Source organism: Ylistrum balloti, unplaced genomic scaffold (assembly GCF_031769215.1).
Source record: "Ylistrum balloti isolate Yb309-2 unplaced genomic scaffold, AGI_CSIRO_Ybal_v1 Utg369922, whole genome shotgun sequence".
Classification (NCBI taxonomy): Eukaryota; Metazoa; Mollusca; class Bivalvia; order Pectinida; family Pectinidae; genus Ylistrum; species Ylistrum balloti.
In genome coordinates this window covers 112,528-137,627 of record NW_026782039.1, presented here as the reverse complement: position 1 = coordinate 137,627, position 25,100 = coordinate 112,528, and the positions used below count along the sequence as shown (strand labels likewise).

Sequence of the window (25,100 nt, the reverse complement as noted above, 5' to 3'; positions counted from 1 at the left end):
ACTTCAGTACATTTCACTGTCTCCTTCTCTATCTTACTTCAGTATATTTCACTGTCTCCTTCTTATCTTACTTCAGTATATATATTTCTCCTTCTCTAATCTTACTTCAGTACATGTCTACTGTATTTTTCTCTATCTTACTTCAGTACATGTCACTGTCTCCTTCTCTATCTTACTTCAGTACATGTCACTGTCTCCTTCTCTATCGTACTTCAGTATATTTCACGGTCTTCTTCTTTGTCTTACTTTTTATATATATTTTGCAGGTTTGAAATCGTGACACTTAACACGTTTCAATTCTATTGTATTTTTGTCCTAAGTTACATCAGGACTTGGGCTCTATAATTATTACTGTGGTCGTAATGTGATTGACTTTGTAAGGATTTTTTCTGTGTATTGAACCAATGTTCAATGAATAGATAATCATTCGCAGAAATGATATATCGGTCCCTCCTGAGCAAATACATTATGCCTATTTGAAGTGTAACTTTACTGAAATTTTTTTTTTGTAAGTAGAACAAAACCTGTGTCTGAATGATCATTTTATCGAAAACTGCTCGGAAATCGGTCATGCGGTTACGATGTTATGGTGGGTTTAAATAGAGCTTTTTACCTGTGCCATGTAACAAGCTGAGAGAACTCGGAATACCAAATCATGAAAACTCCAGATAGCACCCGAATGTATATATCTTTATATTATTTTTACCTCCGCAACAGGAGAGTTCCGCGTGTCTGTGGAATATTGCACAACGGATATTGAAAGTAGCTCCTCATTAATCGACAAACATCGCGGAAATGTGATTTTTCTCAGAGATAACTCTCAATTATTTCTTTAGATAAGTAATCCAACAAACTTCTCCATGATGTATGGACAGGATGAAGGTAACAGAAACCCACAAATAATAATAAAATAAAATCTTTGTTTACGTTTTGTACATTCAAATATGGCGCTTCTGCCGTTTCCTGAACAAAACACAATTGTCATGAAATTACATACTTATTGTGACCATTAGTGTAATAAGAAAGCAACTGTAATTATTTTATTGATTTAAGAAGATCACTAACCAGTTGTCAAACGCAGAACTTTAATGGAAGGAAGATTGACAACAACAAAAATTCCCGGTACTGAAGTCTGGTTAGTTAACAGTCAGAGCTGGGCTTTTAGATGTCTGGCTTACGAGTCATACTACTTAAATAGCAGTCATATTATAAAGACATGAGGTGATTCTTGTTTGTCTGTGTAGGATAAAGCTATATTTTCGAGTGTAGAACACCTATTCTTGTAATCGTAAGCAGGAGCCTTTTCCAATACACGTCGTAGAAAGAACGTTATATTTCACAATCTATTGCCATATGTGTAAAGAGTAGAACCTACTGTGTTCTGTAAATGTTTTATGTTCCATGCACCAACAACCATAGATCAGTCAGATCATGTCTCCTGATTGTAGCATAGAGTAAAATCTTTGATGCTGATGGGCCATTTATGTCAGTAAAACTGAGGGGCTTTTGAGAACATCCCATTGTCCTTTCAGTGATTTGTGTTGCTGCACATACTACTTGCAAGAGGGTGATGCAGTATTACTAGATACAAACTTGTAATGATGTCTGTACAATATATAATATCAATAGACATCTTGGTCTATGTTGTATTTAAAAACATTTTGAAATATCTATGTTTAAAAAAATTCCATTGCACTGGTTTGAAAAGAGCATTTCCTGCATAGTGATCTTGATAAATATTTGACATGCCAGTCATGGCTATATGATGAATTTTCTCAATTCCTTTTACCATTACAGAGATGGAGGATGAGAGTGATGATATCACACCTGATCTCTGGCAGGAGGCCTGTTGGATCGTCATCAGCTCCTATTTTGATGAGAAGGGATTAGTTAGACAACAATTGGATTCCTTTGATGAATTCATCCAGATGTCAGTACAGCGTATTGTGGAAGACTCCCCGCAGATCGACCTACAAGCTGAGGCACAGCACACATCCGGAACCATTGAAACTCCTGTAAGGCATAAAAATGGAGTCATTCACCTCGAACTATTATCCAGAAAGTGATCACATTAGGAAAATTCCCTTAATATTTCATCAAATTAGTCTTTGCTTTTTAAGGAAACATATTTTCAAAGCTCATAAGCAGTTTTTCAATCACTGTTTATGTTAACAAAACATCTTCTCAATTGATGTCTAAAGTCTAACTCATGTTTATAGAACCTTTGATAACTTACCTGTAACTATGACTCTTAATAGGATGAGACCTCAAGTCAAAAAGTTGTCTTTCATTTAAATCATACTTTCTTTTCTTTTCAGCCAAGATATCTCTTAAAATTTGAACAGATCTATTTGTCAAAGCCAACACATTGGGAAAAAGATGGTGCACCAAGTCCTATGATGCCAAATGAAGCAAGACTTCGAAATTTAACGTATGTTATTAAAACCATGCATTAATTTAGAAATTTTTACAATTAACACATATATGATTATTCTGATTATACATAAAATCTTGATATATGAAAATATTGATATAATGTGAACAATTATCGTTGTTGAATCTGATATTGTTTTAAACTACTGAACTGTAGTTCATAGAGCAATCATTGTTCAGTGCGACATTTTTAGCATAAAAGCACTAAAATAAGATGTACGTTTACAGTATTAGGTTATCTACTTTTATGGTTTCTGAATCTTTGAATATTAGAAGTATTTGATGCACAATGCCTGATATCCAGATTATGTTGTCTTACTGTGATAACAAATAAACTTTAATGATAAATGAAAAATGGATATTGTAGAGCTTAGATGAAATTTTTTTTTTTAACAGGTATTCTGCCCCATTGTATGTGGATATTACCAAAACAGTTGTAAAGGAAGGAGAGGATCCTATTGAAACCACTCACCAAAAGACATTTATTGGGAAAATACCCATTATGTTACGATCAACATATTGTTTACTTAGCGGACTAACAGATCGTGATTTAACTGAGTTAAATGAATGTCCACTTGATCCTGGAGGATATTTCATCATCAACGGGTCAGAAAAAGTGCTCATTGCTCAAGAGAAAATGGCAACTAACACAGGTAATAAAAAAAAAGCCAGAATCAGCCAGATATTACAACACTTCATTAGTTCCAGTCTGTAATATTGATGATTTATAAGGATATTCAATTTCTATTGCCTACATAATTCTGTTTGCTGACCTGGAACTGAATCATCAGAATTGTTAGATCTTGTTTTTGAGTAATTAGAATTAAAAATTAATCTGACATGTTCATCATACATGTTTGGATTTCTCTAAAATTGTAATAAATGTGTATTGTGAAATTTTTGCCATAGTTCTACTCTTGTCTGTTTTGGAACAAAGACACTATTTGGCGGAATTCAGCCTCTTTCTGTGTTTGTGTATGAGCCAGTTTTTCATTCTGAATCATTTTCATTTTCTTGTGGTTTGCAGTGTATGTATTTCAACAGAAAGATTCCAAATACGCCTTCAAGACAGAGATAAGATCATGTTTGGAACATTCTTCCAGACCCACTAGTACACTGTGGGTGAACATGATGGCAAAAGGAGGAGGGGTAGGTCTAGTTAATGTCAGATTTCAGTCATTTCATTTGGACATCCATGGTATTTTGAAAACCTGTCATTATCAAAGGACAGTAATCCACATGGGACTGACATTCCAGATGGTTTGCTTTGTGTGAATCGGGAAAGCTTCACTCTGAAGTCAGTGTTAGAAGTGATTGAGCTATACATATTTTCTTGTTAATGAAAAAAACTCAATTTAAGTCATGAATTTTGATATCTGAATTATATCTCTCAAATATTGTGGCACTTTTCACCAAAGATTATACAGGTGCCATTACTTTGCCAATTCATATGTATTAAGAAGTTGTACTTTGATTTACAATAAATTCTAGATTTTGTGTTGCAGGGAGCCAAGAAGAGTGCCATAGGACAGAGAATCATTGGTATTCTGCCATATATCAAACAGGAGATTCCAATCATTATTGTATTCCGAGCCCTTGGCTTTGTGTCGGACAGAGACATCTTGGAACATATCATCTATGACTTTGATGACCCTGAGATGATGGAAATGGTTTGTTGATTGTATTTTGTGAGGCATCAAATTTTATTGGATATTTTTTTGGCAAAGTAAGGTTGGAATTAAGGTGTAGTAAGCCTGATATCATTGCACATAGCTTGGTCAAAAGAAACTAGTGTAAAGGTTTCATTCATTTGATATGTTCGATGCAAGATTTATACTTTTGGTGTTCTGAAACTAAACTAGGATTTATTCAAATGGCATTTAAACAAGTTTGTAAGCCTGAAATCTTAATGCTTTGGTATTTTGAACCCATCACATGATGAACCTGTTTGTACCTTTACATATGACTTCCTTAGTAGGACCTTGATGTGTCGTTGTGTCTTAGAAAGAGCCTCTGTGTTTTCCTTTATAGGTGAAGCCCTCCCTTGATGAGGCATTTGTGATACAAGAGAGAAATGTTGCACTCAACTTTATAGGTTCTCGTGGTGCTCGGCCTGGTGTGACAAAGGAGAAGAGAATCAAATATGCTCGTGAAATTCTGCAGAAAGAAATGTTGCCGCATGTTGGTGTCAGTGACTTCTGTGAGACCAAGAAAGCTTACTTCTTAGGGTAATCATTCTTTGTAAATATATATTTTTATTAAAGTAAAGCCAGAATGATGACTCTGTGATTCTGAATTTTAGGAAAGTATAGCAAAAGACAATTACTGCTGAAATTGTTTTGAAAAAAAAATGGATGCGCATGCATTGTAGTTTCCAATTCTGTGCCAAGGAGCAGAAAAGAAGAAATGTATCTACATACAGAAGTTGCTTATATCATTGTATTTTGATCATGCCTTTTTAAATAGAAATCTTCAGATTTACTTTCAATGTTTATTTTTTTATTTGTTCGTAAAAATATAGGTACATGGTACATCGTCTCCTTCTGGCAGCCCTTGGCAGACGAGAAGTAGATGACAGAGATCACTATGGAAACAAGAGACTAGACTTAGCTGGCCCTCTACTGGCTTTCTTATTCAGAGGGTAAAATTTAAGTCGATTAGATACTTATACATACTGAAGATTTCTTTAGTAGGTTTGCACATCTAATTAGAATTTTAAGTTAATTAGGTTGTTTCTTAATGATCTCCTTAACTAAGACAGCTGTATCTGTTAGTCTGGTAAAGTATTAGCCACATCATACCCCTAGAGAGAACTCCTCTTTACCTCAATCAGTTGAGCATCAGGCTAGTGAGCCAGGACTCATGGGTTCAAATCCTAGTGGAGGTATTGCTATAAATTCTGAGTACTTTTTTTTTTTTTTAGTCATATGTCTGTTGTTGAAGAAGTTAAATATGTACAAGAAATAACACTTTCATTGTGCTATCACATTGTACTTCCTAATCCCATGAAGCATTGTGAGATATAGTATAATCTATTTACAGTGACAAATGCATGTGTCTGTATAAGTCACGTATTCATGGTCTCTGAATAGGTTTGTTAGCTTTAAATTGATTTCAATGAAAAGTTTAATTATTTTCAGTTATTTCTGAAAACTTCATTGATAATGAAAATAACTAATATCTCTTTCATTTGTTTCAATTACAGTATGTTCAGAAATCTGATGAAGGAAGTAAGAATGTATTCACAGAAGTTCATTGACAGAGGGAAAGATTTCAATCTGGAGCTGGCAATCAAGACGCGAATCATTACTGATGGACTTAAATATTCTTTGGCTACAGGAAATTGGGGTGATCAAAAGAAGGCTCATCAAGCAAGGGCTGGTGTGTCTCAGGTAATTTGACTTAGTGGGTTAGTGTGTCTCAGGTAATTTGAGGTAGTGGCTAGTGTATTTAAGGTAATCAGACTTGATGGGTTTGTGTGTCTCTGTTAATTAGGACAAGTGTCATGTGTTCCAGATTAGTTGGCTAGTGTGTCTGGGGTAATTTGACAAGTGTTATATGTACCTGTTAAGTGGAGTAAGTCAGTCAGGGTAATGTACTGAGTTAATATGCCCCCAGTTAGTGAGTCATTGTCTCCCTACTTCTATATTTATCCTTAAATATGTATATGATAACCATTAATATTGAAAATGATATTGCTGGAATTATGACTTGACCTCATTTTAAAGAAAGGTTATTACATAAGGTAAGGTATAACAGAATTGGCCAATTATGTTTTCAGGTGTTAAATAGACTGACATTTGTGTCCACTTTGTCTCATTTGCGGAGATTGAATTCTCCAATCGGAAGAGACGGTAAATTGGCTCGTCCTCGACAGCTGCACAACACACAGTGGGGGATGGTGTGTCCTGCTGAAACTCCTGAGGTAAGACAGAACAATGCAAAATGAAAAACAAAATTTTACATGATCACAAAGAAATCGTGTAAGCAATTTGTTTTGTGCTTTACCAAAGCTGTTAAGTTTCTTCTATTAATAATAATTGATAATCTTTATTTTCCAAGGATAAATACATGTTAAGCCAAAAGCTTATCTAGCACACGTTCCTCAGATTCTAGACAGAATCTCCTCACCAGAAGCTGTTGAGATTGGTTAGGTATCATCTTTGCTGACATTCTTGTGGCTGGGTGTATAGGATGGTAGTTCATTTAGGAAGATCTATTAACATTTTTTGTTTTTGTTTCAATGTTTTCTTGTTATCATTCCACATCCAAGTAGATTAATATATATAAAATATTGCAACTCCATTTTAAGATTTATTTTTGAGTTAAGTTTTAGTGAGATTGATATTGTAATTGGACAGGGAGGAGCTGTAGGCCTGGTGAAGAACCTCGCTCTAATGGCTTACATTTCTGTTGGCTCTCAACCATCACCAATCCTTGAGTTCTTGGAGGAGTGGAGTATGGAAAACTTGGAGGAGGTTGCCCCGTCATCTATACAGGAGTAAGCGAGATGCCATATAAATGTGATCTGTCTTGTAATATTTCCAGTAAATTCTGACCTAAAATTTGTCCAGTTGAATGTTTCGATACTGTTAAATTTGGCCTAAAAAAGGCATGTATTTAAGATGTAACAACAAATCTTAGCTAAGCAAAGTTATGATTTTACTAACCATTAGGAATGTTTTGTAATGATACAGTCACTATTGCAGCAAAGTTTCAGATACATAGTAACTCTAATGTCATAGGCTGAATTGACATTAGAAAACAGATTTTATAAAAGTTAATGAAGAAGATGTGTTCAAAGGTGAACTCTTTATGGCATACAACATAACTTAAACACACAAAAGATTTTCTTTATTTATCTGATGTATATTGCAATGATTCGTTTGTCAATTTCAGTGCTACAAAAATTTTTGTGAATGGTTGTTGGGTAGGAATACACAGGGATGCAGAACATCTGATGAACACTCTGAGAAAACTCCGCAGAGAGATGGACATCATTGTTTCTGAGGTAAGGTTGTCGAGGAGATAGTTATTGAGGATGGATATAGAACCGCTTCATGTGCTATGAGAAATAGTAAATTAATTACGTTAGGATAATACATCAGTGCTGATCGACCAAATATTGTTTTGATTATATTCCCTATTATAGCTTCAGTTTTAGGGAGCTTGCTAGTCATTGGAGGAATGGTGTCGGAGCTGATTCACAAGAGATTTAGTTTGTTTCATCAGAATGTTACTATTATTGCCTTTTTAGCGATCAGTCAACACATAAAATGCCATTAGGGCCTCGGAATATTACATTTCGAGATAGGAAGTGTCAGTCAAAAAATAACTTCTTAACAATTGTTTGAGCAGCAGAGTTTATATTGATTATATATTACTAACCACAATCATCTTAAGTGATACCAACAGAAAAAAGGATGACATCACATGCTTTGTTTCATAACAATATCATTCAGTACTCACTTGCTTGATGTAATCTCTTAACAAAAAAAATCACTACCTACATTTTAAACTAGGACAAAATATCAGCAGCAGCAAGAGAACTCCAGAAATGTTAAAACTTTTACCACCTGTTAAATGTATGTAATTTGAACAAAACCATAACATGTATTGTTCTACAGATCATAGGAGGTTGCTATATCTGGCTGCACTGAAGGACACATTATGATCTGAGCATACTATAAAAGTTTGTGACCAGTATTGTAGAAATTTATTTATGATGGTTTGCCTATCATTACAGGTGTCGATGATCAGAGATATTCGTGACAGAGAAATCAGAATTTATACTGATGCTGGAAGGATCTGTCGGCCGTTGTTAATTGTTGACAACCAAAAACTTTTGTTGAAACAGAGTCATATCAAACAGCTGAAACAGAAGGAATACAACAGCTACAGGTAAGATTTCAGAAAATTAAAGGTGAAAATTTTGATGATTAAAAAAGCAGCATCTACATCTACAACTGTTCTACAGTACTTATGTAACCCTTTATATGTGACAGTTGGCAGGATTTGGTTGCGAGTGGAGTCGTAGAGTACATTGACCCCCTAGAAGAAGAGTCCATTATGCTGGCCATGACCCCTGATGACCTCTCCGAGGACAAGGATGTCCAGTACTGTTCTACGTATACACATTGTGAGATTCATCCAGCCATGATACTTGGTGTATGTGCCTCTATCATCCCATTCCCAGATCACAACCAGGTAGAGTATCTTATTGATTTATTGCAATTCTTATTAGAACCAAAGGAAAGAAAAGGTGACTTAAAAAGATGAAATCGTAATATTTAAATCAATTAATTATTTTGTGGGTGATTACTTACAATCTAATTGGAATGGCAATCAGTTAGACCATAATGGTTTTGTTGAGTTCATCATGAGAAATTCATTTTCATGCTTTTACAAATGCTAGTAAGACATTGAACTTGCAATTTAAACTGACCAATTTTGGTTTAACAAATAGAAAAATAAGTAATTTTTGTTCTTTATTGACAGTCCCCACGTAACACATACCAGTCCGCTATGGGTAAGCAAGCTATGGGTGTCTATATTACCAACTTCCATGTCCGTATGGACACCCTTGCCCATGGACTCCTGTACCCTCAGAAACCTCTAGTCACCACACGTTCCATGGAGTATCTCCGCTTCAGAGAACTTCCTGCAGGTAACTTTTCACTCAAGACTCAGAGTTCTGATATTATAATCATACTGTTGTTTCTGGGGTCTTTCCATAGGCTATGTTTCTGATGACAAGTCATTTCTGCCAGGAATGATAACAAGGAATCCAAATCAGGGCATTATTAAGTTGTGTGACTTGATTTGTTTCTGGTGGATTATATAAGATTTGCATTACAAGGATGTACGGTAAAGCTTTTGTCGAACACACTTAAATTGAATACATCGGATAAGTCAAATATTTCATTTGGTCTCTTTGACTTCCTTCAACTTATCCATGTTTTACTGTACATATTGATCAGTTTGTGTTAAAATTGTTTGCATATTTAAATGTCATACAAACTAGACACACACAACATATGAAAAATTTAATCATTTAGCATGAATCAGAACTGCTTTAAAAAGTTAGACAGATCAGGTAGTGATTAATTAACTAAATACAAGAAAATACCAACAGTAGTTACAACATAGGATGTGTAGAATAGGATAAGGAGACAGCTTTACAGGGATCCAAACCTTGTCCATCATCCCTTTAATTGTGATATACGCTTGTAAATATTTTTTTACAGGTATCAATACTGTTGTTGCCATTGCGACATACACAGGATATAACCAGGAAGATTCTGTCATTCTAAATGCTTCTGCTATTGAACGGGGCTTTTTCAGGTAACAACATCTTGTTTACGTAAAAAATGGTTGAAAATATCAGCAGAGTGAATGTTCATGTAAAATAACATTTTCAAGTTGTTAGTGCTATGTATGTTGTGATTGGATGGCATTATGTATTAATCTAACATATATCATATAAAATTGTTGAGGACTGAAACAAGATTTATCTCCCCTCGCTCAGTATTTATGACACAATTTGCGAGCTAACACTGTTCATGGTTTACCAGATGGTGCCAGTCTGTGTCTGATCTAATATAACTGTTACAAATGGGTAAACATGTTGTTCAGTTATGTCAAGGTATGGATTATAATTGAGTTAAAACATTTGATTGTTTTTAACGATGTTTTATAGAAACCAATACAATTAATTACCAATACTTTTAGGTGTGATTTATAGATGTGAGCCTCATATTTAAGGGTTTGAATTTTGGCAGACTCATTGCATTATTTTTCAACATAATCCCCTTCAGTACAGACTTTATTGACTATTTCTGGTGTTTCAACCTTCCAGAAGGGGGTGTCATCCCCAAGGCTCCGACTGCCACATTTAAATTCTGCCATCCAACCTCTCACTGTAGCATAGGAAGGAGCATTATTCCTCAGTGACGCTACCACATCAGTATGGATATGCTTAGGTGCTAGACCTTTCCTATGGGAATATTGAATTGCTGCTTTTTATGCGATTTTGTCCATTTTGCAAAAGTCACTTGTCGTTTTTACTTTTAGAGTGCTACCTCTTCGACATAAACTGACCAAATGACACTAGTCTTCTGGTTAAAAGTCTTCAATAGTCTGGGAATAGTAGAGCTGAAAATGAACATCTCTTCTTAAGTTCTTCAATACAAGGCTCACAATTTATTGATCAGCCCTCGTGTAATCACAAAATCTTCTCTCATCAGTTTGAATTGGATAAGTTCCTAGAAAACATGTCTTTGATCTTTGTTGTACAACCCCTTAAACTTCTACACAGATGTGTATGAAGATTTGAATAGGTAAGTTGAAAGTTTGAGTTCCTGACAGATAAAATCATCCTTTAAAAGTGTGTTTTCTTCATTTCCTACAGATCTTTCTTCTTTCGGTCTTACAAAGACGCTGAAGCAAAGAAAGGATTGGATCAAGAAGAGTTGTTTGAAAAGCCAGACAGAGAAAATGTTCAAGGTACAATTATTATATAGTACTAATGTGTTACTTTTTTGGAACGTATTAAAGGCTTTATTGTAACGAAGATGTATTTGATATTTTGATTGGAGAGTTCTTTAACTGTTTTTGGTATGAAATAGATATGTTTTGTTCTTTCTCACGATACATTTTATTTTTAAGGTCTTCGGTAATGAACTTGTAAAAATAGTTTTCATGTTGGACTCTTCAGTGTCTGTATCATTTATTACACCTGTGAATGTTATGTAACAGGCATGAGGCCGGCCATCTACGACAAGTTAGACGATGATGGTATTATATCTCCTGGACTTAGAGTATCTGGAGACGACGTACTGATTGGCAAGACAATGACCTTACCTCCCAATGATGACGAGGTACGATGCATTGATTTGTTAGACTTATATTCAAGTTATGAAATATTCAGGTTTTGATTGATATTTTATTATAGCTTCAAACATTGGAAGGAATAGACTGATTAGATAAAAGTGAAAATCTCTTCAAATATTGTAAGGAATGACCTCATTAGATAAAAATGAAAGTCGCCAAATAGAAATCATTTTAACAATACATTGTTTCTGCAGTATTTAATGAAAATTTTATGTAGAGCCTTTCGTTCGATTTTTTTTGTTTTGTTTTTGTGATGCTTAAATATGTTGTGGTGTTGCTTGAAGTAAATAGGATGTATTTTTCATGAAAAGTCGGAAATCAGACTAGGAATTTCTGTATATTGATCTTATTTCAAAGGTACTTAAAAATCACAAATATTAGTGGGTAGTTATTTTTGTTTGATTTCTGGTTATGTACCTCTTTGTATTGTAGCTTGATGCCACTGCAAGGAGATATTCCAAGCGCGATGCTAGTGTGTTCATGAGAAGAAGTGAAACTGGAATTATTGATCAGGTATTCTTTCTTACTGTTTTATGTACAGGATTAAAGTTTTGTCAGAAGTGTAGTCTGGCACAAAATGGTCAAGATGAATGTATAAATGTTAAAAATGACATTTGACAAGAAAAATGGTGCGTTTTTCAGTGAACAATTATAGTCTGAAAGTTTCAAAATATTTTGAATAGTCACATTTTGAATATAAAAGGAAAAAGATATAAAAAAAAATGGCAATGCACTTGAGTAGAAGTGCAGAAGTGCAGTGAGTCGTAATAATGGCAGATCTTTACTTTTTATCAAAAGTTTACATTCTCTGTTCAACATACTGTGTGTGATCCACCTACAAAAATAAAGTTACGAAAATAAAATTCAGAATTATTTGGAACACTTTTCATCATATAAGCTTTTATCGGCATCAAGAAGAAGGTATATTCAGAGTTCTTTATTGGTAGTCTTGTTGTTATGTTACTTGACACTGCTTGTTACACATCTCGACACCAGTGATGTTTCTAACTTCAGGTGATGGTCACTATAAACCAGGAAGGCTACAAGTTCTGTAAGATTCGTGTACGAACAGTAAAGACCCCTCAGATTGGAGACAAGTTTGCCAGTCGTCATGGTCAGAAAGGAACCTGTGGAATCACATATCGACAGGAGGTAAAAAGTCTTTCTGTGCCTAAGCTGTGATATTACTGTAGAATTGATCTCCTATATTGCTTCAAGGTAATCTAAATACACATTAAATGTTAAAGTCTTATGCACCAAATGTAATGAAGTATCAGGAAAAAACTGTCAGTGTGTAAATACCAAGTTCTTGTAGACATCATGGTATTCAGTTACGTAGCATAGTAGACTATGTACACATCTTTATAGTGAACAATTCATGTATAATAATAGAAATACAGTGTTTTGGCTATCCTTGTTTATATTTCATTTATAAGAACATACACTGAACCAAAATCACAAATAAACTGAAAGGACTGCAGCAATCATGGAATAAAAGGTTCTTGTTTATTTTATCAGGACATGCCATTCACTTGTGAGGGAATCACTCCAGATATTATTATCAACCCCCACGCCATTCCCAGTAGAATGACCATTGGCCATTTGTTCGAGTGCCTGCAGAGTAAAGTTGCGGCCAACAAAGGAGAGATCGGTGATGCCACACCTTTCAACGATGCTGTCAATGTACAGAAAGTATCAAACTTATTACACCAGTATGGTTATCATCAGCGAGGAAATGAGGTAGGTGTAGAACAGACCTGTTGAGAAAAAACCGGAAAAACTGTGACAGGTTTTCTATGTATTAAAACGAATTTTAGAAAAATATATGACATTAGCTATTCAAATTAATAATGTCAGTTATCAGAGGCTTTAAACGTGAAATAAAACATTTATGAATATAGAAATACCTTTAAATTAATCATTGCCACAGATTCTATACAATGGCTTCACTGGAAGGAAGCTGAATGCCCAGGTGTTCCTAGGCCCAACCTACTACCAGCGTCTGAAGCATATGGTGGATGACAAGATCCATTCTCGGGCGCGAGGTCCTCTTCAAATCCTCAACAGACAACCTATGGAGGGAAGAGCCAGGTAAGAGATTAATGGAGTCTTACAAATGTTTTCAATAGTTATTTATTTTGCAGTAAGGGCTGTTCCACTAAAGCATCCATCCCAATCCAAGACTCCAGGCTATATTAAGGGGAAGGGCATTCATTACAAGTAAAACATATATCCCAGCCCAGGTCGACTCAATGTTTTGTTCTTGGGTAAGGGCTGTTCCAGTATAACATCTATCCCAAACCACAAATTTTCTTAAGGAGTACCACCCAAAGAATTTTTGATAAAAGTGATTTAGTTTGGAGACTTGGGGTCAAGTAGATGTTTTGCTGAAATAGTCTTGAAGATGGACCACAGTTATGCAATACTTTAGGGGAGGAAGATAAAAAATGTGATCTAAGGCAGAAGGTGGGCTTACCGCACGACAACAAAATAGTGGTTAGGCTTATTGAAAGTTTGATAAGCAGAAAAGCATAAAGAGATCGAGGATCCAGAAGGAGTTTCTGTTTTATGAAACAAGTCTGAGAATTTTTTTTAAGGACTGATGAGGTAAAATGGAATATTTTATTTAGTTTCATAGATCTTGTATGAAATGGAAAGGAATTAAGATTTTGTTTATTATATACTTTTATATTTTTGCAAGCATTCAAGAAAATAGTATTTTATTGGATGAATACAAAATCTAAACTGGTGATATTTCCTCTCTCTTTGTTTGGAGATGTCCATAACACGTCATGAAATTATGACATCACGATTAAAACTGTGGGAATCTAAACCTTTCACAGCTAGGTGTAATTACATGTGTTGTCCTAACAAGATTTATGTAATGGGCATTATTACACTGATAACAGGGTAGTTGTGTACTGAGTGTTATTACAATGATAGAAAAGTAGACAAGTGATGTGTGTTATTATATTGATAACTGGGCAGTAAAGTGATGGGTGTTATTACACTGATAGGGTAGTTATGTGATGGATGTTATTATACTTATAACAGGGTAGCTATATGATGGATGTTATTACACTGAAATAGGATTATGTAATAATTTTAGCTCTTAATTCTATAGAATAATTCAACTCATTGTAATTCAGGTTGGTAATGTACATAGAAGTACTTATGTCATGGCCATATAGAAACTTATGTGTGTCCTTCGTGCAAATACACTACAAATTGAATGTACCAGTGAAGTCATTGAAATGTCACATATAAATTTTCTAATCAATTGTAATATACAAACTTCTATTCAACATGTGTTGTATCTGGTATTTCCCTCAGGGATGGTGGTTTACGTTTTGGAGAGATGGAACGTGATTGTCAGATTGCCCATGGAGCAGCTCAATTTCTGCGTGAACGGCTGTTTGAAGCGTCGGATCCCTACAGAGTACATTTATGTAACTTCTGTGGTCTTATCGCCATAGCTAATCTACGCAACCAGACATTTGAATGCCGGGGATGTAAGAACAAAACACAGGTAAGAAACATGTAGTTAAGAACAGTCACATATGTTTAAGTAAATAATAATATTATCGTGAATTTTGCTTCCAATTAGTGTTATTGTAACCATATTTACTGAACCACTTAAATTCTTTAAATGAGCTGTTAAACATTTTTTATCATTTTGACTTTGAAATATGAATTTTTTTCCCAGAGAGAAATTCAGATCACAGAACATTTTATAGAATGTCTTTTCTTCTGGCTGATTATTGATATTTTGTGTAAGCCTTACTTACATTGTACTGTGTGTCATGATTTATCATTGTCTAAGGTATATAGTAAAGCTACTTCTGCAGAGAAAGTTAATGATTGGTCTATGGCAAAGCATATTTCTACAGAGAAAGTTAATGATTGGTCTATGGTAAAGCATATTTCTATAGAGAAAGTTAATGATTGGTCTATGGTAAAGCATACTTCTACAGAGAAAGTTAATGATTGGTCTATGGTAAAGCATATTTCTACAGAGAAAGTTAATGATTGGTCTATGGTAAAGCATACTTCTACAGAGAAAGTTAATGATTGGTCTATGGTAAAGCATACTTCTACAGAGAAAGTTAATGATTGGTCTATGGTAAAGCATACTTCTACAGAGAATGTTAATGATTGGTCTATGGTAAAGCATACTTCTACAGAGAATGTTAACGATTGGTCTATGGTAAAGCATACTTCTACAGAGAAAGTTAACGATTGGTCTATGGTAAAGCATACTTCTACAGAGAAAGTCAATGATTGGTCTATGGTAAAGCATACTTCTACAGAGAAAGTTAATGATTGCTCTATGGTAAAGCTACTTCTACAGAGAATGTTAGAGAAAGTTAACGATTGGTCTATGGTAAAGCATACTTCTACAGAGAAAGTTAACGATTGGTCTATGGTAAAGCATACTTCTACAGAGAAAGTTCATGATTGGTCTATGGTAAAGCATACTTCTACAGAAAATTTTAATGATTGGTCTATGGTAAAGCATACTTCTACAGAGAATGTTAATGATTGGTCTATGGTAAAGCATACTTCTACAGAGAAAGTTAACGATTGCTCTATGGCAAAGCTACTTCTACAGGGAAAGTTAATGATTGCTCTATGGTAAAGCTACTTCTACAGAGAAAAATAAATAAATGTAAATACTATTCTTCTTAGCTGTTATAAGAGTAAGTCCATGGTGTCATAAAATGTTACATCCGCTTCTTTTGAATGTATCTCCAGATATAGTTTGCTGAACGAAACATTAATTATATCAATTGAAAGTTCCTCAAACAAGGATATATACTATCAAAACATTTTGTGATATAATGAAATATTTAAATTGCGATTTCTGATGCAAGTCTCATGTGGCATGGACATCACACAATTATAGGCGTCCATAGTCAAGAGGAAGTCTTATCACAACAAAAAACAATGTTAACATTGAATGTTTTGTTAATGTTATGAGACAAGGTGAATGGATTAAGATTGAAAAGATTTATGAAATGTTTTTACTTTTCAGAAATGTACCTTAATTTACATTTACAACATTTTTAAAACATTAGCACCTGGATGTAACATATCGTTTCAGAAATGTTACCTGCAAATATTTACTAAAAATGATGTTTACTTGTGAATTATTTCCACCTCGTGGTTGTGTATATTCTCACGGAAGTTGTTGGTGTCTGGATAAAAGCAAATGTAGTGAGAAACCTCTGAACATCTTTTAAAGAATTCATATGATTTAGGGCTGGTGTAAATCATGTTATAATGTTATGTCCCAGACTTTGAATCTACAGCAATTTATCTCTCATTACAAGTACGCTGGTATATATGTTTTACTACATCATGTTAAAAACACACGTCACAGATCAGTTTCCGGCTGTTTAACGGGCGTCTGCACTACCACGATGTAAAAGGTGATCTATATATTTGAGGGGTGGTGAAGTCCAATGTAAGGCCCATGACATAAGATAACTATGTAGGCCAACCATTGAAAATGTTGTTTGAAATGCCAGGATTTATCTGGAACAAATCTGATTTTAAAAGTCATTGAATATTTGATATTTTTTCCCGACGAAATATTGTGCTGTAATATAACCAATTTTAGCCGAGGTTTGCTATATTGTTTGATGCAGTTTAAAATCCATTGTTATGTCTTGATGAATTGCTCTCAAATCTAACCGATATGTTTTATTCTTAGCCTCATACAACACAAGGAAACCAAATATACAGGAAAGACATTTTTACATTTAACAAATGGCGGATAAGGAGCATATGGCGTCTTATAAAGCCAGTTGTTCCTTGCATGGCAATAATTATTGAAATAGAAAGTAATTTTTCATGAATTTGACAATAAAATGTATTTAGAAGGAAATATATTGCTGAATGAATAGCCTTTGGTGTCCTGTTACCTCCAGACACTCTACAAAACAGCTGTATTTTCTCCATCATTTAAAGCACAACTTCCTCCTCCTTTATTGGTCAGGATGCAACATGGTTTTATGTGAAATCTATCAGATTTTGGTGTTTTACCTTGTTTCAAATTTTCATAAATGTTTGTCTGGGACGAATATATTACAAATTGAAAAGTAAACGGAAAATTTGTGAAGTTATTACTAAATAGCCATCAAGAACAATAGAATTGATTGGTGATTACAAAGGTACTTTTTAATTTGACAATTTTCGAAATAACACTGGACCTGCATTAATAACTCTTATCATATATAATTTCACACCTCATAAAGTGGGGAATAGTGGTGTCTCGGGCATCAAAAGTTTACCTGTATACAGATATATACGTGACAGGTCCGGATTCATACTGACTTGGTCGCCCGTGTAACAAACACAACACTTAAGATTTACTTGAGCATATATTTTTTGTTAACAAAATGAATGAAAATGAGAGTAATATGGAGGTAATAAAAAAGAATACTTCCTTTCTGACGATATGAGATTTCAAATGAATCATTGCTGTGACATAACGAGACCTCCCTTAAATGTTTACATAATAATGTATATCATGTGTGTCCTTACACTAAGGCTGATCACGTGTGGATCTTTATGAACAAAACACTTAAAATGAACAAGTGTCCTACCTACATATTAATGGCTCAATAAGGAAATTTACTTACTTGTATTCTTATATATTTAGAAAATAGATAAACCCTATTCCACGCTTATTTATAAGTAATTTCTAAATTTATATTAACCATGATAGAATTGCACAATGTGCGATAGCTTAATTCCTCCACTTATATCATGCATACATTGTGCAGACATCATGCACACATTGCACATTGTGTAATGTTGTGTGATCCCACAACTGTAATATGAATGACCTTGATCCACTTTCAATGTCACAGGGTCAAATGTTTAAACAACTTCTTCTCAATAACCAAAAGACTTAGGGTACTGATATTAGGCCTGTAGCATGCTTTGATGAAGAGCTACCAAGTTTGTTCATCTTGACCTACTGTCAAGATCATAGAGGTCAAATGTTTTGAAATGCATGAGCAGCTTCTACTCAAAAGGACAAGGATCTTGATATTGGATCTGTAGCATGCTTTTTCAACAAGAAATATGTCCAGAGTAATGGCATTTGTGTAGTGCATATATAAAGAATATGATTTCATTGTGGTGTATGTATAAAGAATATTATTTCAAGTTAGCAGAAAATGTCTTAATGAATTAACCAGTATCTTCTATGTAAGCAGTAGCATAGTTGAGTAATTTATTTTAGGCTTATTTGGCTTCTTTCATGTATAGGTCTTTAAAGTCAGATTACCCTTAAGGCCCGTGGGTCTCTTGTTAGTTCTCAATTTCTGTAATGAGAATTGGATACAGACCAGAGGCTATAAGATACTATTCTCATTTTATCTTTTTAATGGCACTAGGCTGTATAACTGAGCTTTAAGTCTTAGCTTCTCCAAATAAATCAGGTTAATTTTAGCTTGATGATGTCAACTGTTCCAGAAGCAGACTTAGCTGCTCTGAGGATAATTGTCCGTGGCTTGTAATTTCTATTTGTAGAAGTGATAGTTATCTTTAATGACAAATCACATTTTCAAGTGATAGGTGACAAGCTTGGAAATGTATTACATTGTATAAGATGGTGGCTCTACTGAACACAGGTTGTGACATTAAATTTGTTTTCTAATGATTCAACATAAATATACAGGACCCACACAACTAATCACATCCTGCCCAATTAAGGTAATGGGTTATTTGATTGGTAATTGATTTCCATGCTGGATTCAGGAATGTTTTAGTTATAAAGCAGTATTGTCACAAATAGAGTATTAGATTTAATTGACAAGTTTCAAGACTTAATTAACATGTAATGGGACATTTGATATAAAGCTAATTAAAAGTGTGTCTTTTTATACAAGATTATAATATAAATATAGAATTGTTTTCCTTATAGTAAAGCATAAAATAATCCTGTTCATGCAATCAGATTTTCAGTCTTGTATTGATTAATGTAGTGAGATGTCCCATTAATGATAAAATTGTTATTTTTTCCAACTTGACTGCTTCATAATTTTGATACATCTGTAACATTCAACAAACAGTGGAAGTTTGTGATGATTTATCATCTAATATAATAATATATTGTTTTATAATTGTTTTATTTGTCAAGGATGCATTTCTTGCCTGGAAACAATTAAATCTCTTAAAGAATCGTTTCATTGTTACCTTATTATCTTGGCTGTGCAGAATAGTTTTTGCTCTAAAGTGACATGAATTTTCAAGAAAATTTTAGTGGAAGTATTCTTCAAAGCATATTATGAAACATTTTGGGAGTTGGATTTATGCAATCAGTTGCAGGATTAAATCATCCCTTATTTCATGCAATAAAATTGTCTTTTAGTCAACAGAATTATGTCGTATACAATATGAGATTGTCTTTTGGTCAAAAGAATTATGTTGGATACTATGTAAAATTGTCTTTTAGTCAACAGAATTGTGTCTGAATCAATATAAGATTGTCTTTTAATCAACATAATTATGTTGGATACTATGTAAAATTGTCTTTTAGTCAACAGAATAATGTCCTATACAATATAAGATTGTCTTTTAGTCAAAAGAATTGTTGCGGATACAATTTTATTAGAGGTGAAACAGTATAACATTGTGTAGTTGAACCATGATATTTTTCTTCCAGTTCAGTTTACAATATAGTAACTCCAAACTATTTACCTGCACAGTGGTTGTAACTTTTATGTGTTGGCTATTCCTAATGCTAGTTAAAAGACAGTTTCTGATTGGTCGGGTAGTTTTAATGAGATCTAATTGCAAGCAGCCTAACATTTCACCATTTCAAATAATTTTGAAGGATTCACCTGCTTCCAAATATTCTGCTATGAAAAACACTCTGGTTTCAGAGCAAAGGATTTGACAGCAAATACTTGCAGAATATTATTACAGATATCTCTTATAGATATGAAAGCAGATAATTTAAACACATTTGATTAGAAAGCACAGTATCGGCACTTGCCAATAGGTGATGAAAAGTCCATTTCCATTTCATACATACTGCTGCATTGAAATATTCAATACCTGAAACCTAAATTAAAATGTTTACTAAGTAGCACTAGTCAGCATTAGATTTTATGTTCATGTTAAAGTTCCGATCTGGAAAAATGAAGCTGTGAACGATATGTACCATACTGTATACCTAAATAATACATACCTTTTTCACAAACATCGGTACTATTAGTTGCTGTTGTAAAGTTACTTTGTTATATTCTCAAAAGTATTTCTTGCTTTTAACATGATATTGTCAGAAATACTGTTTCTGGCCTTGATATTCATCAAACTAACTGCAGACAATGAGAACCCAAAGCCACCCTTAATTTTCCTTTTTTGGTTTTGTTGTGTGATAATGTTCTTTTTTTTTCTCATCTGTGAAAATTGTTGCTTGTTTCAGATCTCCCAGATCCGCATGCCATATGCCTGTAAGCTGCTGTTCCAGGAGCTCATGTCTATGAGTATCGCTCCACGCATAATGGTTCTGGCATCATAGACGTGAAACAAATACAAATTATTGATGTCTAACTGTAATGATCCCAAAGACCTTTGGAGAAACTGCATACAAAGTTGTGTTGATACTTCGAACACTTTTACAGTATTTATTGACAGTTTGTAGACTGGTGCGACATATTCGTGTGGAAGTTCAAATATTACTGAGAGTAGCATCCTTTCATCATGTGGATAAAAGACAGCCATTCAATACAAGAACATAGGTGCAACATTCTGTGCAAGTACATGAGAGAGAATGTCAGTGTAACTTCATTGGATCATTGTGTATGAAAGAAACACTCCGTAAATTCATTTAGTCATTACGTGTGAAAGGATTTCATATTTTAAAAATGATCATGTTGGTATAATAATATGTAAAGAGATTGTTCTTAATTGTAAATATGTGTGAATGAACATCAGTTTTTTTCAAAGAAAAAATGCTTGATTTTCCTTGACTGGACAAAATACTTGCTCTCTTCTCTTCATCATGAAAGACCTATGTGAAATACCCATATAATGTTGTATATGTCTGTGTGAGATTCTCTTTATCTCACAAGTGACCATGACTAAATGAGGTCACGATCAGGTGAAAACATCATTCTATAATGATGATCAGGTGAAAACATTATTCTATAATGATGATCAGGTGTCAGGTGAAAACATCATTCTATAATGATGATCAGGTGTCAGGTGAAAACATCATTCTATAATGATGATCAGGTGAAAACATCATTCTATAATGATGTTCAGGTGTCAGGTGAAAACATCATTCTATAATGATGACCAGGTAAAGACATCATTCTATAATGATGATCAGGTGAAAACATCATTCTATAATGATGACCAGGTAAAGATGTCATTCTATAATGATGATCGGGTAAAGACATCATTCTATAATGATGATCAGGTAAAGATGTCATTCTATAATGATGATCAGGTAAAGACATCATTCTATAATGATGATCGGGTAAAGACGTCATTCTATAATGATGATCGGGTGTCAGGTGAAAACATCATTCTATAATGATGATCGGGTAAAGACGTCATTCTATAATGATGATCGGGTGTCAGGTGAAAACATCATTCTATAATGATGATCGGGTAAAGACGTCATTCTATAATGATGATCGGGTAAAGATGTCATTCTATAATGATGATCGGGTAAAGATGTCATTCTATAATGATGATCAGGTAAAGATGTCATTCTATAATGATGATCAGGTAAAGATGTCATTCTATAATGATGATCAGGTAAAGATGTCATTCTATAATGATGATCGGGTGTCAGGTGAAAACATCATTCTATAATGATGATCAGGTAAAGATGTCATTCTATAATGATGATCAGGTAAAGATGTCATTCTATAATGATGATCAGGTAAAGACATCATTCTATAATGATGATCGGGTAAAGACGTCATTCTATAATGATGATCGGGTGTCAGGTGAAAACATCATTCTATAATGATGATCGGGTAAAGACGCCATTCTATAATGATGATCGGGTGTCTGGTGAAAACATCACTCTATAATGATGATCGGGTAAAGACGTCATTCTATAATGATGATCGGGTGAAAACATTATTCTATAATGATGATCAGGTGTCAGGTGAAAACATCATTCTATAATGATGATCAGGTGTCAGGTGAAAACATCATTCTATAATGATGATCAGGTGAAAACATCATTCTATAATGATGTTCAGGTGTCAGGTGAAAACATCATTCTATAATTATGACCAGGTAAAGACATCATTCTATAATGATGATCAGGTGAAAACATCATTCTATAATGATGACCAGGTAAAGATGTCATTCTATAATGATGATCGGGTAAAGACATCATTCTATAATGATGATCAGGTAAAGATGTCATTCTATAATGATGATCAGGTAAAGACATCATTCTATAATGATGATCGGGTAAAGACGTCATTCTATAATGATGATCGGGTGTCAGGTGAAAACATCATTCTATAATGATGATCGGGTAAAGACGCCATTCTATAATGATGATCGGGTGTCTGGTGAAAACATCATTCTATAATGATGATCGGGTAAAGACGTCATTCTATAATGATGATCGGGTGTCAGGTGAAAACATCATTCTATAATGATGTCATAATCAGGTGATCATTCTTTGCTGATTTCATTATCAAAATTGTATATTACATTCAGTGTTTGGTTCTATTGACCTTGCTATCAGCTGTAGACACCACATTTTAGACACAGGCTATTCCTAATGGTCATTCCTGGTTCTTGAGAAATTTAGCAATATTTAATGTTGCATTTTTTAGCATCCTTTAGAAAAAAAATCTTACTAGCATGGAAAAGCCAGTATTTATATTTAATGGCTACTAAGATTCTTTACCCAGGTATAGGATTTAGTACCAGCAAATATTCTTTTCTGAAACCAATTCTATGACTTCAGATAGTGTAACTACATCCCTAATATCTATATGTGATTGACTCTTTTGTTATTTTGTAAATACCATTATCATGATTGACTACATGACCTATACTAAGTCTTGCTGTATTAGAGGATGTAAAGCCTTCAGATAACTTAGTAAAGATGCATTTTCATTTTTTCATTTTGAAATAATTAAGAGAGAAGGGCAGTGATGAAACTGGTAAAACCTTTTAGATAAGTGTCCAATGTCCCTTGTTGATGTCCTCACAGCAGTCCGGGACTACATGAGGACATGGGGTCGACTCGGGTCAAAGGACAAAATCAGTAAAAAGGTACTGATCAGGTTTCCTCACAGCAGTCAGGGTTGTTGTAAAAAAAAATGCAAGCTATTTGATTCACTTTCAGCAATAAACCATAATTAATAAAAAAAAAATTGTTTGTTTTTGCTGCAAATCTGTTAAGGATTTAATTAACTCCATAACACCTAGTCTTGTTCTCACCTGTATTATTTTGTTGTTTAAGTGTAGTTTTAGGTTGAGCTGGGTGTCATTCATTTTCAATATTGTATATGCGTTACATCACCAGGAAAGGAGCCTGAATGCCATCTGTTAAATAATCAATTTGACAATGTTTTCTTGCTTCCAATCGAACTTCCTAGAAGTTTAAAACAGGCATGTCATGTTTCAGCTTGAATGTTTTTACGCAAGGACAGATACTACCACCTTATTGATTCATTAATGATGCACGAAATGCTGTGTTAATATATATTCCATACAGCTGTATTTGAAAAAAAACAAGAGCAAGTACAGACCATGTGAGCCATTTCTATTGATAATCCGATGAGGCAAAACGTGATTTGATATTTTCAATTAACGGCACACAGAAATAATGAATGAAATTGAAATAAACATATATCTGTATAAAAAATAACACTCTGGGAAAAAATGGCAAGAAATAAGTTTCCTGATTATGCTATCACATGAAAACAGGTCACTTGAAAAATTTCATCGGTCCCGGAATTCGATGAATTTTCGGTACTTTAAGTACATATGCGTGGCCAAAAATGTGTTAACATTTCAGATGAATAGCTAAGTTTGTCAAATAATTTTCCAAAAACTTGAATTTATTGATTTTTTTTAATGAAAAATTATGATTTTTCCCCCAGTTAAACTTCCATAACTTTTTATGTCTGTAATACTTCGCTATATATTTTAGTTCAAAATATGCAGCAGACTTCCATGAGGAGGATTTGGCTCAATTTAATGATTGATTATGTTTTTGAACCAGTTTTGTGCTCACGCCCATCACATGGATCATAAAATAGGTCACAGTACATGCTATAGATGACTTTTGAATTTTTAGCCCACCATCATCAGATGTTACTGCTATATCTGAGGAAGTACTGGATGGATCCTTCTGATATTTCATAGATATTGGTTTCCCTTGGTCCCTAGTTGTGCATTGTACCTTTTTTGGACTGATTTGAAATCAAGGTGGCCCACAGGCAGCCACCTTGGATGTCAACAGTAATACAGCACAAGCATATTGTCCATTATCCACCTGTAACTGACTGCTATCTAATAATACTTTGGGATCTTTTTCAAATGATATTTGCTAATAGGTGCTTAATTAAATATCTTGTGCCATCATTGAGTGCATTCAATGAAGACCAGTTCATGAACATTTACAACTGCTGTAACAAACAATATTCGAATGAATTGAAATTCATGTGATTGTAAATGCCACTGGTCTCTTGTCATTAGACTTTGTACAGAGATGTATACGCCAGTTGTTTCCTTAGTCTGTTTTCTTGGCTTCCCTAACATTA

At 34.0% G+C, this 25,100-nt stretch overlaps 1 protein-coding gene across 1 annotated transcript; it reads left to right on the top strand.

Annotated features, from left to right (window-relative positions):
• Nucleotides 1–756: 756 nt before the first annotated feature.
• On the top strand, nt 757–23,699 carry LOC132546948 (DNA-directed RNA polymerase II subunit RPB2). Its single transcript, XM_060210677.1, has 24 exons — nt 757–882; nt 1,798–2,015; nt 2,319–2,431; nt 2,830–3,086; nt 3,461–3,582; nt 3,939–4,103; nt 4,465–4,661; nt 4,955–5,074; nt 5,639–5,825; nt 6,215–6,358; nt 6,795–6,934; nt 7,333–7,444; nt 8,180–8,334; nt 8,439–8,640; nt 8,932–9,100; nt 9,681–9,777; nt 10,844–10,938; nt 11,191–11,312; nt 11,758–11,838; nt 12,340–12,477; nt 12,844–13,065; nt 13,256–13,416; nt 14,659–14,854; nt 20,771–23,699. Exons 1-24 carry the CDS (start codon nt 861–863, stop codon nt 20,864–20,866), a joined length of 3,531 nt encoding a protein of 1,176 aa, XP_060066660.1. The 5' UTR covers nt 757–860; the 3' UTR covers nt 20,867–23,699.
• Nucleotides 23,700–25,100: the final 1,401 nt, after the last annotated feature.